Source organism: Drosophila obscura, unplaced genomic scaffold (assembly GCF_018151105.1).
Source record: "Drosophila obscura isolate BZ-5 IFL unplaced genomic scaffold, ASM1815110v1 contig_4, whole genome shotgun sequence".
Lineage (NCBI taxonomy): Eukaryota > Metazoa > Arthropoda > Insecta > Diptera > Drosophilidae > Drosophila > Drosophila obscura.
Window position 1 is genome coordinate 974639 of NW_024542828.1, and position 19201 is coordinate 993839.

Genomic DNA, 19201 nt, shown 5'->3' on the forward strand with positions numbered 1-19201 from the left:
TCGACTCGGCTATTGATGCTGATCAAGAATAATATATATACTTTATGGGGTCGGAAACGTTTCCTTCTCTGCGTTGCACACATCCACTTTTACCACATGTCTAACATACCCCTTACCTCTTTTTTGAGTACGGGTATAATAATATATAACCCATGGTTGAATATTTCTGAATAAAATACGTATTTGAAGACAATAAATTATAGTTAAGTTTGAAAAAATAATGAGTATTCATAAATTGCCGAACAATTTGTGTTTAAACTTTAAAGTTTGTTTTTGAAATTTTTTGGGGGTGTGCGCAGAGATATGCGAGTGGGTGTAAGTATTACTAAAAAATTCCCATTGGGGAATGGGCCCTGGGTGCCGGGAGGTGGGACGTGACGACACGAACTTGCAAAGTAGAACAAACGTTCGACGATCAACGAACCACGATCTGTGCGTCTGTGCCATCAAATGATTCAAAAAGTTAGTGGAGCTAACTATATCTTATAAACTTAAACTATATATCTTATCCCTCATATTTGACCGGACTATGACAGAAAATGAACTTTTCGAGGCGAAAGTCGACTGGCTAAAATGGCATTATATAGCAAATATTCCTTATAAACATTTCCAGATATTCCATCTAAAATTATTCGATGTTTTATTTGATTTCGTATCATTGTTCTTTTACTTTACCATACAACAAGTCACTTTTATTTCATGTTGGGCGCATTTTTTTCAAATTAAATAATAATAATCGATATGATCGATACCACTTTTGACATCCCCACATCTGGCAGCGCTGCGAACTTTCGACACTGATAAATGTATTCTGGTATATATTCAGGCAATCGAATACGGCTCTCTTCTCTGTCAGTTTGACTGCCGCAGAGGGCTGCCATTCGACCTTATATGTCAAAACATTCTTCATCAGTATTTTCGTATATTTTTTCAGTATTTTTCAGTTCAAATAAACCCGCAAATTTATTTATTTAAATAGTACCTACTTTTAGAAGCTTTTCAACTGTAATTCGATTTTATTTCAATTAACTGATTACACCTTTTATATTCCTATTTTTGTTGTTTCTTAGTATCGAGTAGAACTCCACTTAACACACTACATTCTACCAGAGCATTACCACAATTATTTTACTCTTGTTTGCTTGGCGCTGCTGCGCATGCTCTCTAAACTTTTCCAGGCAGCGACTTCCAAGTGCAACGCCGCTCTCCAAGTGGAATACTGGAGCAGCGAAGGCGCGACAGAAAGCGGCGCTGTAGAAAAGTAAGAAATAAAACAAGAAACCAGACGACCTCGACCAAAGTTGTCGCAAAAAACGAAAGAAATAAAGGCATGCAAATTATAATCCCATACACATTCACAATGGAAAAAGAGAGAATGAAGGATTGGGAGAGAGAGAGAGAGAGAGATACGGCTACAGAACCTAAAGCGGTACTTTTTGGAGAGTAACGGCAAATGTGGGAGAGTGATGGAGCTTTGGATTGTAGTGGAATACAATATGGCAAATGTATTCCCTATATGAAAGACATTTTATCAATTATCATACATATCATATCATACATGAGAGGATAAAAACTTTTACTTTATTTCATAGTAGAAGGATTTTAAGATATAAATCTTGATAGTCGCTTATAAGCACAGGTTTTTTTGGAGGACTTCCAGCCAGCCTACTCGTACCGTTACCACTCACCGAAACGCTGCACAGCACCAGCCAAAAACAAGTAATAGCCAGGCAACAGTCCCAGTAAAAACGGCTCTCATAAAAATTCATTTCCAGTCAAAGCGACAGCGACAGCGACGACGGCCACTTCCAATGGGCAAAAACGAAAGACTTCAATTCAGTTTGGCGAAGACAACGAACCCGAAAAGAGCTTGGTCGCGGATCGAAACGAAACGGAAAAAAAAGGTAGAAAGAGAAATAATAATCACGTCTGCGTCTTACAAAACGGTACGTGCGCGCATGCGTAGTATTCTCTGTGTGTGTGTGTGTGTGTGTTTGAGACTGTGTGTGTGTGTGGGTGTGTGTGTGTGTGTGCGTGTGGGTATCTGGCTAAAAGCGTTTTATGCAGCCATATACATATACGAGTACGAACGACGGCTAACCAACACACGGCTAATACTTATAAGTAAGCCAAAAAGCCAAGCGCAAAAGAGAAGAAATCAAATGAATGAAAAAGAAATCAAATACGAAGCTAAATTTATGAAAATTAGTGAGCCACGCAGGCGCATTCGAGTGAAGCAGCAGAAATTATACCAAGTGAAAAATCTATACAAAAAGTGTGTGTAGCTAATGGCTAAAGCCATTGCGCGATTTCCTTTATTCTTCAAAAGTTAAACTGAAATCAAAATCAAAGAGATCACAGAAATCAAACAACATTCACTTCTACATTTCACTCACTCTCGCTATCTGTGAGAGCAGCCGCTACAGCCACTGGGGCAGCAAACATCATACGATCTCTTGGCCTTTTCTTTTGTGCCATTTCATCGTCATCGCCGTCTCCATCGTTGTTGTCGTCGTCGTCGTCGTCAGCAGCAGCTTTAACAAACGGTACAATTTTCTTATAGAGACCCAAGGCATGTGAAAGTTATGCGCCATACCACAAATCTCTTTCTATTTCTATTCCGTTTGCCAGTTTTATGTTTTTCTTTTCTTTTCTGCTGCTTCTGTTTTTTCTTCTTTGGCAACAGCGGGCGGATGGAGGGAGGGGTACTAACGGGTTTTCTGTAAGACTTTGGCAACACTTTTGCTTTCTTATAAGGTTGCAGCCAACCTCCAGCCGGAGAGCACCCCATCTGACTGTGTGGCTCTGGCTATTTAGCATTTCAGACTTGGAAACGACTTGTGTTGTTTGCGCAGAGACCAGAGTCCCTCAATGGCGAAAAACCCGTTCCCCTGAATCCGAAAACACACCCAAAATCCAAGCAACTTGTTCTATAAATTATAAAATTAAATTAGCAAGGCAAGTCGGAACCTCAAGTCATACCATACCATACCATTTTCTTGGCATTTAGCAGAGACTGGTTAACACTTTGGGGGGCTTTTCGCTGTGCTTCTTTCTCAGGAAATAATCTTATTTTCATCCCAATATATTCTCCAGATCATACATACAGACACATACACATACACAAATCGTATGGCTGCCAAATCATCTGTTTGGCATTTTCAATCACATTTGTTGACACGCCTCCACCTCCACCTCCACCTCCACCTTCATCTCACAGTCTCGAGGTCTGGCTCGGTCTCTCTTTGTTGTATCTCTTGCTTCTTCATCTGCTGTTTACTCTCTTCGATCACAGCCCAACAAAAGCCACAGCAAATATTTATTTTCTCTCACTTCAAGCTTCAGAAAATGTGCTCAAACATCGTTAAAAAGAAGCATAATTGATGTTAAAGTTTTTGGGGGAACACCTTTTCCCAAAATCAAGGCAAAATCATTTTTCCCTATGATAACTATGTTAAATAATTAATTTTGACAACTCATCGATGGATTCATGAATAAGTCCTTCAATTTAGTCATCAAATCTTTCTCAGACCCCGAAAGCCCAAGATGAACCGTCAAAAGCACGAAAGATGAGATTCGAGTTACGCATCACGTAAAAACCAAACCTTAAGCTCTACTGTGACTCATTGCACATAATCAAAATCACATCGAATCAATTTGAATTCAATTTATAGATGCACACACAACGGATACGCGCATTCGAGCGTGTGTCTCCCAAATGAATCCCTCGGAAAATAGTATTGTAATTCTTGCATTTTAATGCCTTTTAATTGGTTAAAAACCAACAACAAATTGCAAGTTAAAAGACTCTCTTGTGTTGTACCCAAAAAATGTTTTGGTGAGTCACATATCATTTGGCCGCACTTCCAGCTTGAAAGGTTGTGTTGTTTTTTTATATTATTTGCACGGATAAAACGGTAAAATACTCAACAGAAAAAACAGAAAAAACAAAACAAGTTTAAGGAACTTTTAAAAAAATGAGTTGGCAAGAAGTTAAAGTGTCTTTTTTATGGCGCAGAAGGGAAGCCAGGAGTAAGGTAGGTTCTGCGATGACTAGCGAGGGATACAATAATGTCCCATATCTTTTTAGGGGTTCTTTTGGACCCGTTTTATTATATGATTCATCATTGAGCTCATTTTGAAACTCTATGTTCATATTGTATTCAATTTGATAGAAAATTTACACCAATTGGAAACCAGTTCATGGATAGCGGGCTACTGCGGAACACCATCCAGCAGCTTTCTCAATAACAGTTCCGTCTTAACGACAGCTTTACTTTTATTTATACAGAATGTATATTACAAACAATTCTCAATTTTCCTTTTGCTGGTTTAAATGTCTATAAGTTTGGAATTCTTTTGTATATTTGTTTAATTAGCATTAAATGGAAATTTAAAAGTAAATGAAGGGGATTGAAACTTCCCTATAGAGAACCTGATTTATATAACATATATAGGTAACCATAGATAATGTCTGCACGTATCAAGTATCAATTCGATTTTTCATATGTCTTATATGCCATTTAAACTGAACAATTCGGCGTTGCAAGTAGTTACAAATAGAATATATCAAACATATATCATCCCTTAACACATGCTTTGCTTTAACTTAACTGAGCTTAATTTCCAGAAGTGCTCGTATAGCCAATGATCTATACGAGTAAGTACCTCTGATTCATGCGAGCCAATCCCCTCAAGGTGGCATTCCTGGCTTTTAGATCGCGAACAACCTTCAGGCAGCAGCGCAGCCACTCTAGCCGTAGCATGCATAAATCAATAACTTAAATGGTCAATTCCAGTGATCTGACCACTGCACATTGAACCCACACCCATGGAACAAACCCCTGCCCACCCCCTGCCTTCCCCATCTTGGCCATGTCACCGCCAGTGTCGTTCGTTCCGGCTTGCTTCGATTGCAGTCTACAATTTTACTCTTATTGGCGCATATTTCTTGGCTTGGCCAAGAGGCGACTGCCTTTCCTGTTGGCCACCGAAAACTGGTTGTCCAAACAGCAGTCCGGCAGCTGCTGCCTGGCGTGGCCCGGACCGGGCCGGGCAGGGCAGGGCCGGTTCGATGCGATTCGATTCGATTGCCGTGTTCCCGTTTTGACTAGTTGGCTTAAATGTAGCAATCAATTTATGCGCCACCAGTTGCAGCCCCAACACAGCAGTGGCTGTGGCCTGTAGCTGTGGCTGTGGCTGCATCTGTATCTGTGGCCAAGTATCTCATAGATTGTATACAGTTTTTTCTATAGCATTTATTTGTACAAGTATCTGGACTTTCACTTTTTATTTCTTGCTGTCTGTTGGTGGAGCGCGGGTTTTAATTGTTTGCCTTCTTTGGCGGGTAACGAGACTTGGCCCCAAACATAAAATAAACCGAAAAAAAGCATTCATTCGGATATAGGAGTATATGTATGTACATATGTATACTACATTTATGAATACTTATGTATGTATCTGCTAGGCTTGTGGTATGTGTCCATTATTTCAATAGCCATTCACTTTGCAAAACACAATCCTCTCTCCCCGTCTCTCTCTCGCTCTCTTCCACCCAAAACAGGCGCTAATGTGATTACAACAGACGAAAATTATTAAATTGCCAAAACGCCTGCAGCTGTGCCCCATTGTCTGTTGTGGGTAGCCCCACAATGGAGCCGCAATCCATGGCCCGCCCTGTCCATGGCCCCCGCTCCAGTTTGCGCGTTTGCCCGTTTGCCTTCCTGTCCAACCGGTTCGATATACAATATGTACCCCACTATCAGACATCTACAAGAATTCATATACTCGTATGTTTCTCTGGCTTTAATTGTGGGCTGTGTAATCCTTTTTCGACTCGATCTTTCTGGCCCTCGTGTTTCATTAATCGCACTGACATGAATACTTAATTATTTGTGTGTCCGAGTCTTGAGTTTTCCTCTGCTTAGGTCATATTTGGTATGGCAGACACGTACCCCTGGTGTGTGGGTAAAAGTACCACGAATACCAGTACAGTACCATGTCGTTTCCATGTTGAGGTTGTCCAAGGGTTATCAGAGTTCATGTCTGTTTATTATTTTCTTGAGGCATCTAGCTGTTCTTTGTGTAGATTCAGAAATCAAAATATTCCCACTGATGGATTTACAGTGGATTAATTGTTTCAAAGAAAGTTTTCCACTAAAAACTTTAAGGAAATGAAACGAATCTTATGGATATTTAGGTGAGAATGGGAATGCTAACCGAATTTCCAGTTCAATTGCATTCAAGAAATGTTTCTAAATGTCATTTAGAATGTCGCAGAGTTTTTGCTGTTCTTTGTTCAACATTTAACATCTCCGCTAAATCCGCTTTTGATGTATTAATTAAACAATTAATTCTGGTTGTGTTCCACTACTCAGCTACTCAGATAAATGTCTCATTATATGGTTCAGGCTAAATGTGGCCATTTGTCTTTTAAAAGTGATAACTCGAAACTGTATTTAGCCGTCCCCCGTGCTCATTCGAGTATGGCTCGAGATAAGCTACCGAATCGCAGCTTCTTCTATGGCTAATACAAATCCAACGATGAAGAATGAAAAACAGTGTAGAAATGCAAGTTCGACCAGTGGAGGAGAACCATTCTAGTGGACATTTGACATTTAAGGGAGGCATCTGTGTGGAGAAGTCAAGATTTCTGTTGGATTCACATTGGCAGTGGGGCAACTTAATCGGTTTTTTTTTTTGCCGACTGACGTCTGCGTCTGCCGACTGTTGGTTGCTCAATTGCATATACTCGTATATATGTGTCTGTTTTTTCCCATATCAAATTGATTTCGCATTTTTGTATTGCCAAAGAGTCGAGAGTCGAACATCGCAGACTAAACGGGTTTCGATTTTGATTTGAAGCCGAAGGAGGAGGAGGAGGAGGGGGAGCGAGGTTGAGGAGATGATTTACCAATTGCCAGCAAACGAGATGCTAAATTATGCCACGGCAGTGATTAAATCAAAATTTAAGCAGCAAATCAGACATAAATTCCAATGCGTAAAAGTCAGAGTGGAGTGAGTGGAAGCCGCACAACAAAAAGGTTGAGCAGACGACCGTGACAGGACTCGAACCTGCAATCTTCGGATTCGAAGTCCGACGCCTTATCCTTTAGGCCACACGGTCCTGTTGTAACGCCACGTTAGTTCCTGCCCTAAAAAGCGCAAAACGGGCGCCACACCTCTACGCTTTTGCCACGAAAGCATCAACACCCACCCACCCACTCACCCACTCACACATGCCTCTGAACCACCCTAGCCCACACACTCGCACCGCACCCACTCCCGAGCCACCCACCCAGATTGTGCGTTGCTTCTTGAGGGTGGATGACACCGAGTGCCGTCCACTGGGGGTGGTTCATCCTTCCTTCTGCGCAGAATCCTTGACTGGGCGGCCTGTTGCAGACCAGACCGACCCCACAGCATCCCTCGAGCAGTCAGCTGTTCTTCTTTGCAGACCATCTGATTTCAGCTGTTTCGGCTTCCAGTACGTATTTATGTGGAATACTTTTACGTCCTTCTTTTGTCCTTCTTCTACACCTCTTTTTCTATACTTTCCCTTCGGCTGTACCCAATTTTGCATATCCATTTATAATGGCAAGGCTTTGAAATGTAATATCGCGAGCCAATTGCCAAGGTGGAATTGTTGTTTTATTTGAGATTTGTCTAATGTTTGCCACATCCCTCCCGATTCTCCCTAAATTCTGCTTACAATTCCCAAGTTAATCAACTATTTCTGAGTCAAGTTAGTCTCTCGAATACACTCTAGATCTAGCAAACCAACAGTTTTTACTGGTTCCAAAATTTCACGCTTTTCCCTCTCTAAAAAATAATTTCTTGAAGTTTGCCAAAAGTTTACTCCCCGCCAAATTATGAAGATCTCCGCAAAGAACAAAAATACCATGTTGAAGAACCCGAAAATTGTGAAGATATCTCCCGCAACAGCTGCCAAGAGCTTCGACGTGGCACACGTGTGTAGTGGGGACCTGGAGAGCGATGGCGGAGTCCGGCTTCCGCCGCTGACGCTCAAGAGTCGGATAAAGCCAGAGGACGTGGTGGGTGCTCGCTTCCGCCCGGTGGAGGCGAGGTCCAAGGCGGTAGTGCTCACCGATCGGCAGTTCGATGCGCACATGAAGCGGCTGGTGAAGGTTTTCATGGCCGAGGTATCCATTACCAGAGACATGCGCGAAATAACCTCCAAGAGGTCGCTGCAGCCAGCCGACCGGCTGCTGTTGCAGGATCTGGATATACTCAAAGGCAAATTCAGGCACGAGCGATCCAATCTGGTGGTGACACTCAGCATGGACAGCAGACACAGATCCCAGCAAAGTTCCGCCACGGAAATCGGAGCTCGAGCCAGCAACAAGAACCAAATTCCAGACGAAAAACCCTCAGACTCCTCTGACGATGCGGGACCGTCTACTAGTAGGATGTCCAAGCTTCTCAAGCGTCCAATCCAATCAAGAAAACGAGGAGGAGCGCAACCAAAAGTCACATCCAATCCACCAATCATCTGCAAGAATATCGTAACACCCATAGAGCTATCGAATAAGCTAATGGAAAAGCTGGTCAAAGGCTGCAAAAGTCCGATACTTCCCGAGCAAATATCCAGGAAACTCCGGCAGAGGTTTGCCCACCCAACTGAAAGTCCAGAAGCCAACGTTCTGCCACCCTCTTCAGTAGATGCTCCAAAAACTGATCCAACTAACGCTCCAGCAAGCACTTCAGTGGCCCGTACGGATAGGGCCAAGTCTAAGGAACTCTCCGCACATTCATCTGACATATTCTATGACTTTCCCACAGCAGTATATTGAGTAGGGTAGGGACTGCCCCCGACAGTTATCTTCTTTAAGTGTTGCTTACAAAGGCAGTCTTACGTTCCAGTTTAAGCAATGTTCTGCACCTTTGTAATCAAAATTGATTGAGGAGAATAAATAGTTCAAGTCTGTGTTTGTGATTGATCTTCAATGAATTAATAAATTGTCGATACGTGTATCTCATCTCATCTCATCTCATCTCATTCCTGAATGGAAGTTCCTTCTTCTGGATAGTTTCCGATGTTAGGTCCGTACCAGCATCGCATCGCCCCAATACCATGCCAATACCAATTGGAATACCATCTTCAATTTGCCACATAATCATAAATATTGCACTCGGACCAGAATCTGGCACAAGGCCTTCCCTGGCACAGAACAATACGAGCAGCAGAGCAGGGGTGGGCTTGCAAGCTGCAACTGGCAGTCAGACGAGCAATCGTACTTAATTACCATAAAAAAACACACACACACACACTCCAAGAAACCGAATAAAGAGCCCCAGAGGCAGCATGAGTTCCGTGCCACATGTGGAACAACTGAGGCGTGTCCGAGCCGAATCCAAGACTCGGCGTAAAGTTGCGCATGAGGCTTACGTGTGTAGCTGTAGCTGTAGCAGCCCCAAACCATTTTTCCAAATTAACTTTAAGCTAAAATTACCAAAGTGAAAGTGAAATTGTGATGGGAAAACTCTGAACTGGACTGGACGGAACTGGCCTGGAGAAGAGTCTGAATTGTTGAACAGATGACTCACTAATTGGAGTCGTGTAATAGCTGGACTCCAGCTGAAAGAGGCTCTCAAGGTTCAAGCCGGACCTAAACCGGTATGCCGTACCGCATGCCGACTGGTTGGGTCAAAGGACGCTTGTCCTTGGGGTGGCCAGAGACCACAGTCCACAGTCCACAGGCCATTGTATGGCCATAAATTGCATATCCATTAAAACCGGCTTATCGAGCCACGACATCGACATCAGCGACTTGGCTCAGCTCAATTATTTTCCACTCTCCGACTCATTGCAGGCAACAGCACAGCACAGCACAGCTCTCGTACAGACTCGCACATATTTGCAGAGCCATCTCCACTCGCACTCCAAGATTGGGCCAGCACGGGGCACGGGGCTAGCAGCAACCGTGGGAGATGTCTGCAATGCGGCATCGTCCGATGGCACCGCCAGGTCCGGGTGTCGGGGCCGCTGCCGGGGCGCCCGGGGATCATGGCGATAGCGATGACAACAACTTCACCGACGACGAGAGCTCGCCACTGACACACGATATATACGGCGGCAGGTAGGTCTTGTCTTGTCTTGGTCTTGTCTTGGTCTTCTCCCCCAAAATGTATGCAAATTGCTGGCTAGGTGGAGGTGGAGGTGGGGGGAACTAGCAACGCAACACACAGCCGAAGAGACAGCCGGAACTAAAGTGTCTCAGGCCCCAACAACCACCAGCAGCACTCGGAGCATAATTAGCCCCTCCAGCTCTGGCTCTGGCTCTGGCTGTGTCTTGGCTCTTGTTTCACCATCACTTTCAGAGCTGGGCGGGGTCGAGTCGAGGCAATGAAATGCCGGAAGTGAAGATCGTACGAGTATAGCCCGGAAAAGCCCAGTGTGCGGTCATCGTAATAAGCGGAGGGGAAGATCGAGTCGAGTTAACTTCCCATCCTTCTGGCAGAATCAGGGATCTTTAATCCCTGATCCAACTGCTGTTCAGCATGTCATCTCCCATCTGTCAATATGTTCATATGTTCAATCCTTTCAGCCAGCGCACGATACAAGAAACAAAGGGTTGGGATGTCTTCCGGGATCCGCCGATCAAAATTGAAACTGGATCGACGGCGAATCAGGAGTGTCTGGAGCTAACCATCAAGATCCTAAAGATCTTTGCCTATATAATTACGTTTATCATAGTTTTAACCGGAGGCGTCATAGCCAAGGGCACCATGCTCTTCATGACCTCGCAAGTGAGGAAGGACAAGAAGATGGAGTACTGCAACAAAGATTTGGTATGTCCGTCTACCCCCATCTATCCCAAGGCCCTTTCGATGCCCAGCTAATGCATCCCTTTCGCCTACCCCCTCTAGGGACGCGACAAAACCTTTGTGGTGCGTCTGCCGGAGGAGGAGCGCGTGGCCTGGATCTGGGCTATAATGATAGCCTATGCTCTGCCCGAGATCGGGGCCTTGATTCGTTCCGCGCGCATCTGTTTCTTCAAGACCTTCAAGGTGCCCAAGACGGGGCACTTTCTGTTCGTCTGGCTGATGGAGAGCTTCAATGCGATGGGGACGGCGCTGCTGATGTTCGTGGTGCTGCCCCAGATCGACGCCATCCAGGGAGCGATGCTTACCAACTGCCTGTGCGTGATCCCGGGCATCTTTGGCCTGCTCTCGCGCACCTCCAAGGAGGGCAAGCGGTTCGTCAAGGCCATCATAGATCTGGCGGCCGTGGCGGCACAGGTGACCGGTCTCGTCATCTGGCCCTTGCTGGAGAATCGCCGCGAGCTGTGGGTCATTCCGGTGGCCTGTGTGATGATCTCGTGCGGCTGGTGGGAGAACTACGTGTCGCCGCAGTCGTCCCTGGGCCTGGTGCGGGCCCTGGGGCGCATCAAGGAGGAGATGCGCTACACGCGCTACTTCTGTCACATGTTCCTGACGATCTGGAAGATCCTGCTCTTCTTCTGCCTCACCCTGCTCATCTACTGGGCCCAGGGCGAGGAGCCCGGCAATCTCTTCGCCATGTACGGCGACGCCTTCGGGCCGCACAAGATCATTGTCTACGAGCTGCCAGCGGGTCTGGGCGGAGTCCTGCCCGATACCCTGGAGTCGGCCAACATAGACACGGTCGAGGTGGACGCCGCCTACAATACGGTGGTCTATGTCCTGCTCCTGCAGATCTTTGGCGCCTATCTGTGCTACATCTTTGGCAAGTTCGCGTGCAAGATCCTCATCCAGGGCTTCAGCTATGCCTTCCCCGTGAGCCTAACCGTGCCCCTGGCCGTCTCCCTGCTCATTTCCGTCTGTGGCATCCGCATCGACGATCCGTGCTTCTTCCACGACACCATACCGGACTACTTGTTCTTCACGAGTCCCTCGAACTTCCGCTTCAACAACTTTGTGACGGAGCAAATGGCCTGGGCGTGGATCCTGTGGCTCCTCAGCCAGACCTGGATAGCCCTGCACATCTGGACGCCCAAGTGCGAGCGCCTGGCCACCACCGAGAAGCTCTTCGTGAAACCCATGTACTCCTCCCTGCTGATCGATCAGTCGATGGCCCTCAACCGGCGGCGCGACGACCAGGCGGACGTGAAAACGGAGGATCTGTCGGAGATCGAAAAGGAAAAGGGCGACGAGTACTACGAAACCATCTCCGTGCACACCGACCGCTCCTCCGCCCCGAACAAGCCCTCGATCAAGTCCTCGGACAACATCACCCGCATCTACTCGTGCGCCACCATGTGGCACGAGACCCGGGACGAGATGATCGAGTTCTTGAAGAGCATCATGCGGATGGACGAGGACCAGTGCGCGCGCCGTGTGGCCCAGAAGTATCTGCGAGTTCTCGACCCGGACTACTACGAGTTTGAGAGTGAGTCCGAAATCGGTCTGAGATCTCAGATCTCAGTCCCGCACCGATGGAGACTAACCCTTGACTAACCCTTTCTTGCAGCTCACATCTTCTTCGACGACGCCTTCGAGATCTCCGATCACAGCGACGACGACATCCAGTGCAACCGATTCGTGAAGCTGCTGATCGCCACCATGGACGAGGCAGCCTCGGACATACATCAGACCACGATACGGCTGCGTCCGCCCAAGAAGTACCCCACCCCGTACGGCGGTCGCCTCGTGTGGACACTGCCCGGCAAGACCAAGTTCATTACCCATCTGAAGGACAAGGACCGCATTCGGCACCGCAAGCGCTGGTCGCAGGTCATGTACATGTACTACCTGCTGGGACACCGCCTCATGGAGCTGCCCATATCGGTGGATCGCAAGGACGCCATTGCGGAGAACACCTACCTGCTGACCCTGGACGGAGACATTGACTTCAAGCCGAACGCGGTCACCCTGCTGGTGGATCTGATGAAGAAGAACAAGAATCTGGGCGCCGCCTGTGGCCGCATCCACCCGGTGGGCTCTGGGCCCATGGTGTGGTACCAGCTGTTCGAGTACGCGATCGGCCATTGGCTCCAGAAGGCCACCGAGCACATGATCGGCTGTGTGCTCTGTTCCCCCGGCTGCTTCTCCCTCTTCCGCGGCAAGGCCCTGATGGACGACAACGTGATGAAGAAGTACACGACGCGGTCGGACGAGGCCCGGCACTACGTGCAGTACGATCAGGGCGAGGATCGCTGGCTGTGCACCCTGCTGCTCCAGCGCGGCTATCGGGTGGAGTACTCGGCTGCCAGTGACGCCTACACCCACTGTCCGGAGGGCTTCAACGAGTTCTACAACCAGCGACGTCGCTGGGTGCCCTCGACCATTGCCAACATCATGGACCTGCTGGCGGACGCGAAGCGCACCATCAAGATCAACGACAACATCTCGCTGCTGTACATCTTCTACCAGATGATGTTGATGGGCGGCACCATCCTGGGACCCGGCACCATCTTCCTCATGTTGGTGGGGGCCTTCGTGGCGGCGTTCCGCATCGACAACTGGACCTCCTTCCACTACAACATCGTTCCGATTCTGGCCTTCATGTTCATCTGCTTCACCTGCAAGTCCAACATCCAGTTGTTCGTGGCCCAGGTGCTGTCCACGGCGTATGCGCTCATTATGATGGCGGTGATCGTGGGCACGGCCCTGCAGCTGGGCGAGGACGGGATAGGCTCCCCCTCGGCCATCTTCTTGATATCGATGGTGGGCTCGTTCTTCATAGCCGCATGTTTGCATCCGCAGGAGTTCTGGTGCATCACCTGCGGCCTGATCTACCTGCTGTCCATTCCGTCCATGTACCTGCTGCTCATCCTCTACTCGATCATCAATCTGAATGTCGTCTCGTGGGGCACTCGCGAGGTGGTGGCCAAGAAGACCAAGAAGGAGCTGGAGGCCGAGAAGAAGGCCAACGAGGAGGCCAAGAAGCGGGTCAAGCAGAAGAGCATGCTCAGCTTCCTGCAGAGCGGCATCGGCGACAATGGCGACGAGGAGGGCTCTGTGGAGTTCTCCCTCGCCGGACTCTTCCGCTGCATCTTCTGCACCCACGGCAAGACCTCCGACGAGAAGCAGCAGCTGACGACCATTGCCGAGTCCCTGGACACGATCAAGCAGCGCATGGACACCATCGAGAGTGCCGTCGACCCGCATGGACATCATGCCTCGCGCCACAACAGGCGCAGGACCACGTCCAGCGGCTCCAAGGATCACCACCTGCTCACTTCGGTGGCGGAGAAGTCTGGCGACGAGTCGGACGTCTCCGATTCGGACACTTCGGCGGAGCCCAAGCAGGAGCGCGACTTCCTCACGAACCCCTACTGGATCGAGGATCCCGATGTGCGCAAGGGCGAAGTCGACTTCTTGTCCAGCACCGAAATTCAGTTCTGGAAAGATCTCATCGATCAGTACCTCTATCCCATTGACAATGATCCCGTGGAGCAGGTATGTTACGAAGAGTCTCCCTTTGTATCCTTGCAGATGACTCTTCCGAGTGAAACTCTGCAAGGGTAAGTGAAGCTTCGGTCCCCCGAATCTATCCCCTCTCTTTGAGTGAAAAATGATCCCCGAACCAAATCGAATCGCATCGCATAACAATTCTTGTAGGCCCGCATAGCAAAAGATCTGAAAGAGCTGCGCGACTCGTCGGTGTTTGCCTTCTTCATGATCAATGCGCTGTTTGTGCTGATCGTGTTCCTGCTGCAACTCAACAAGGACAACATCCACGTGAAGTGGCCCTTTGGCGTCCGCACCAACATCACCTACGACGAGTCCACCCAGGAGGTAAAATGAGCCACTGCATGCCGTACTAACACAACTCTCGTTCTCGTTCTTCTCGTTCTTTTGTTTTTTGTTTCTTTTGGCAATTTGTGATCAACGGTCTGAAGGCCCGCATTGCCTCCGATCTGATTGAGCTGCGGAACAAGTCGGTGTTTGCGTTTTTCATGGCCAACGCCTTGTTCGTGTTGATTGTGTTCTTGTTGCAACTGAACAAGGATAAATTGCACATCGTTTGGCCGTTGGGCGTCAAAACGAACATTACCTATATCGAAGAGACATCTGAGGTTTACAAACAATCCTACTTACACATATATGTATGATGTTCAATCTAACCACTGACTCACTGTTCCACTGAACCACTCAACCACTCAACCACTCAACCACTCTGTGTGTGTGTGTGGGTGCGTGTGTCTCAAAAGGGTCTCTCTCTGTACTCCTCCTCTAACTTCCCGCCTGTCCCCACTCTCTGTCTCACTCTATGTTTACCACAACATGCCACATCACCTTCCATGCCCCCAACCAACCCAAAAGCTAATGATGTTCTTGTTCTTGTTCTTGTTCTTGTTACTCCTCCCCCTTGGTCGAACGAACCCCATCCCAATGGTTCAGGCATACAATCATACGAAATATACCTACAAATAAATACTCGTGCATCATGTAAAAACAACTCTGACAACCAACCAACCAACCAACCAACCAACCACACATTGAACACACATCAAAATGGTCTCTAACAGTTATCCCCCTCTCCCAGAAAAGAAAAAGGAAACACGGTAAACTGAAAGCCATAAACTCGTACTCGATATACTCGTATTCAAGGTATATCTGAATAATCCAAGATCTGTATCTTATCTGTATTGTACACATGCCCAGAGCCATGGCTGGCGGAGCCACTAAAGCATGTTTCATTGTTCCTACATACTCGTATAACCTCGTATAACTTGGTATCACACCACACCTCAACATGCCACAATCACCGACAAATTGGTATAATGTTCAGCCATTTATCCGAGCCCAATCTACCAATCAACCAATCTACCAAACAAATTGTTCAATGTCACTAACCCAAATGGCACTCTGCTGAGCAGTCCACTAACTCGAAGAAATGCTTTCCCACAGGTTCACATCTCCAAGGAGTATCTGCAGCTGGAGCCCATAGGTCTGGTCTTTGTGTTCTTCTTTGCCCTCATTCTGGTCATACAATTCACGGCCATGTTGTTCCATCGCTTTGGCACCATCTCCCACATCTTGGCCTCCACCGAACTCAACTTTTGCAAAAAGAAATCGGAGGATCTCACACAGGACCAGCTTATAGATAAGGTGGGTCCCACACTCCTATCTGAAGCCACAATCCACTAATTCTTTCGGATTTCCCTGCAGCACGCCGTGGAGATCGTCAAGAATCTGCAGCGATTGCAGGGCATCGATGGGGACTATGATAATGACTCTGGTTCTGGACCCGATCGTATAGCCCGCCGCAAGACCATCCAGAACCTGGAGAAGGCGCGACAGCCGCGTCGGCAGATCGGCACCCTCGATGTGGCATTTAAGAAACGATTCCTCAAGCTCACCGCCGATGCGGAGAATAATCCCGCCACGCCCATTCTCACGCGGCGCCTGACCATGAGGGCTGAGACCATTCGGGCCCTGGAGGTGCGAAAGAACTCAGTGATGGCCGAAAGACGCAAGTCGGCCATGCAGACACTCGGTGCGAAGAATGAGTACGGCATTACCACGGGGGCACCGGTAAGAAACGAGGAGGGGAAGGTTCTTGGGGAGACAGACAGAGATATTTAAAGCGGCTCTTGCACATTCCCCAGGCTAACAACAACGGAGGTCTGCCCAACCAGAGGAGTGGACGCGTCTCAAATGCTGGCATTAGCATCAAAGATGTGTTCAATGTGAACGGAATACCGCCAGAGGTGGGGGATAATCCTAACCATTTCCCTTTAAAACTGATCTAATTCCATTGCATTAAATAGCAAATTTACGGCTCCAATGGCGGGGGCACTATCAATCAGGGCTACGAGCATGTCATCGATGAGGATGGCGATGGCAACTCGCTGCGTCTGACCACTCGCAACCCCCATCCGAATCCGCATCCCCAGGTGTCCTGGGGCCAGAACACCAGCGGCGGCGGCGGCGGCGGCGGCAACACCACGGGACGCTTGTAAACTACGTACTATATGTGTAAGCTAGAGATCTTGTTAACGAATTGTTCCGCCTCTTTCCATAAACTGCCTAAACATAGACCTAAACCTAAACCTAAACATAATACCTATATCTAGACTCTAGAGCTATAGTCAAGAACATATTGTGTTGTACATACCTACTCGTAATTAGGAGACATGAGAAGAGAGAGAGAGAGAGATAGAGAGAGATATAGGACATTGCTGGAGCCTTGTCGACACAACGAACATAATGCTTAGCTAATCACACTGCCAGTGACGATGTGTGTGGCCCGATGTGGTGTTGCGCAACAATGGCAACAACATTCATACCATGTACTATATACTATATACCATTTGTTAGGTTATGTTTAAGTGAATCTGTGTGGATGCGCCGAGCCGATCCCACTACCAGTGCATGCTGACACAAAATACTCATCGCTCGGAGCTCATTCGAAAGTGCAGCAGTGAAATTACCTATTTATACATACACACTCGTACCCGTACTCGTACCCGTACCCGTACTCGTACCCGTACTCGTATATTCCATATATGTAATACTGATGCTCAAATAGTAGTTCTTGTCTAATAATTGAGTACAACTTTTGATACGTACGTGCGACAAATAAATGAGAATATCGAATGGAATGGATCCCCCAGGATGATCTACCTGCATAAAGTCTTGCTGTTTTTTCTGGCTTTGAGCCCTCGTTTAATATGAATAAGTTTATTTGCTGGTGTAGTAGGGGGACCGTAAATATTTCTATAGACTCTGCTTGGAAGCTCCACGGAGCGGGACAACATTGATAACCGACTATGATAGTTAATATGTAGTAGTAGTACATAGACACCCAATTATAAACACCGAAAACGAATTAAATATGCTTCGTAGATGTAGTATGAGTTAACGCGAGGACCCAGCACAACACCCAACCAAGCGCTTAGTGGAAGAGCATGTTGCCCTTCTTGGCGGCTATGGGCAGACGATCGCCCTGTAGGAACGGATTCATGACAGCGTCCATGCGTGGGTCGGACATGGCCGGATAGCCTGTCTTCTTTATCAAGCCGTTGACATTGTTGAGGCTGTTCTCCTGGCCCATCTGGAGGATGTACTGCTCCACGGCCGAGTTGAGGTCGCCCTTGTCGGAGCCCGAATCGGCACTGTCCTGCTCCGAGCAGTCGAACATATGCTCGTTGTCGCAGGTGCAGTCCTGGGCAGCCTGGAACTCGCGACTGAAGATGGCCGTGTTCTCAAAGTCCATAAGGCAGCTGCCTCCCTGGGTGTCCACGTCGTAGCCCTCGGGGCAGGGATTGGGTGGGTTGCAGTAGGCTGGCAGGCCAGCATCGTTCTTCACAATATTGTTGAAGCGGTTGGGCCCCTCGCCCATGCCGCCCGAGATGAACTGGTGACCCCACAGCGAGCTGTGCTGCAGGAATTCGTGATCCCGCAGCGAGGGATTCGAGTTGACTGCCGACTGCAGCACACAGTCGCTGCCGCCATCGCACAGCCTGGAGTACTCCGATCGAGAGACGAGGTCCACATTGTCCTTGGGCGCGACGGCTGCCATATCGCCATCGTTGTCCACATCGTAGTAGCCCACCTGCATGTCGTTGTCCATGCGATTGAGCAGATCCGTCAGCAGCACATCAGCGAAAATATTATCCTTCGAGCCATAGGACTGCACCTGCGAGCCCCCCGACACCAGCAGCAGCATGTAAATCAGCATTTTGAGACCTGAAAACAGTCCATTGTCATTATGGATTGGATTATGCTGAAGTAAAATATTTTTCACTATTTTCAAAGAACTCACATTGCGACCGGGACAACATATTGCGCATTTGCACTGAAATTAACACTGTCCACGTAGAAGTTTGGTAAGTTTATTGATTTTTCCGTTCGCCAGCTGCTTGAAACACTCGGGTCGGGTATCTTCTGTATGTATAACAATGTTATATGGTTCTCTCCGAGGTTGGCGATGTGTTGACTACCAGTTGAATACTCAGAATACACAGAAAATGCATTCCCAGCCCCCTTTATAAATCATTCAAAGCTGATAAGATGGCGAAAACAGTGCGCAGGCGCGGTCTATAAAAGCTCTTTCGGGTTGGGAAAGTCCTAAAATCCCACAATGGCATTTGTTGATATGCTTCAGAATTGGTTCAACAATATTTTAAGTATTACAAATGATTAGAAAATTATATACTATGCGAATTCATACATACATACATACATATGTAGGTATGAATTTATGTGGCAAATCAATTTAATTCAATAAATTACAAATTTTAAATAT

The 19201-nt window shown here is 47.5% G+C and overlaps 3 protein-coding genes, 1 long non-coding RNA gene and 1 other non-coding gene across 10 annotated transcripts; 2 read left to right on the forward strand and 3 right to left on the reverse strand.

Moving 5' to 3' along the window:
- Positions 1-1843: 1843 nt before the first annotated feature.
- LOC111068462 (chitin synthase chs-2) lies at positions 1844-17605 on the forward strand. 4 transcript variants are annotated; one of them, XM_022357946.2, is made up of 10 exons: positions 1844-1904; positions 9834-10100; positions 10569-10812; positions 10891-12391; positions 12473-14403; positions 14566-14742; positions 15859-16059; positions 16120-16485; positions 16560-16661; positions 16722-17605. In XM_022357946.2, exons 2-10 carry the CDS (start codon positions 9952-9954, stop codon positions 16911-16913), a joined length of 4863 nt encoding a protein of 1620 aa, XP_022213638.2. In that variant the 5' UTR covers positions 1844-1904; positions 9834-9951; the 3' UTR covers positions 16914-17605. The 4 variants fall into 4 exon arrangements, with proteins under 4 accessions (XP_022213638.2, XP_022213635.2, XP_022213637.2 ...); XM_022357943.2 differs by having other exon boundaries at positions 1852-1946; XM_022357945.2 differs by lacking the exon at positions 14566-14742 and adding an exon at positions 14847-15023 and having other exon boundaries at positions 1852-1946.
- LOC111068471 lies at positions 2278-3197 on the reverse strand. Of its 3 annotated transcripts, none has more exons than XR_005968214.1 (3): positions 2993-3197; positions 2597-2930; positions 2278-2534 (listed from the first exon to the last, which is right to left on the reverse strand). It is a non-coding gene; the product is annotated as an uncharacterized LOC111068471 (long non-coding RNA). The 3 variants fall into 3 exon arrangements; XR_005968213.1 differs by having other exon boundaries at positions 2278-2334; positions 2397-2930; XR_005968212.1 differs by having other exon boundaries at positions 2278-2930.
- Trnar-ucg lies at positions 7054-7126 on the reverse strand. Its single transcript has one exon. It is a non-coding gene; the product is annotated as a tRNA-Arg (tRNA).
- Positions 7751-8968, forward strand: LOC111068468. The gene has a single exon (XM_022357954.2). It carries the CDS (start codon positions 7872-7874, stop codon positions 8811-8813), a length of 942 nt encoding a protein of 313 aa, XP_022213646.1. The 5' UTR covers positions 7751-7871; the 3' UTR covers positions 8814-8968.
- Positions 17596-18915, reverse strand: LOC111068469 (neuroendocrine protein 7B2). Its single transcript, XM_022357955.2, has 2 exons — positions 18719-18915; positions 17596-18642 (listed from the first exon to the last, which is right to left on the reverse strand). Exons 1-2 carry the CDS (start codon positions 18744-18746, stop codon positions 17849-17851), a joined length of 822 nt encoding a protein of 273 aa, XP_022213647.2. The 5' UTR covers positions 18747-18915; the 3' UTR covers positions 17596-17848.
- Positions 18916-19201: the final 286 nt, after the last annotated feature.

Excerpts from the sequence above, each read along its gene's own strand:
- LOC111068468 (XM_022357954.2), top strand. The coding sequence starts at position 7,872 with ATGAAGATCTCCGCAAAGAACAAAAATACCATGTTGAAGAACCCGAAA.
- LOC111068462 (XM_022357946.2), top strand. The coding sequence starts at position 9,952 with ATGTCTGCAATGCGGCATCGTCCGATGGCACCGCCAGGTCCGGGTGTC. Across the intron at positions 16,486-16,559 it reads GCATTACCACGGGGGCACCG|GCTAACAACAACGGAGGTCT; the intron begins GTAAGAAACGAG and ends CACATTCCCCAG. Across the intron at positions 16,662-16,721 it reads TGAACGGAATACCGCCAGAG|CAAATTTACGGCTCCAATGG; the intron begins GTGGGGGATAAT and ends TGCATTAAATAG.
- LOC111068469 (XM_022357955.2), bottom strand. The coding sequence starts at position 18,746 with ATGCGCAATATGTTGTCCCGGTCGCAAT. Across the intron at positions 18,643-18,718 it reads TATGTTGTCCCGGTCGCAAT|GTCTCAAAATGCTGATTTAC; the intron begins GTGAGTTCTTTG and ends GACTGTTTTCAG.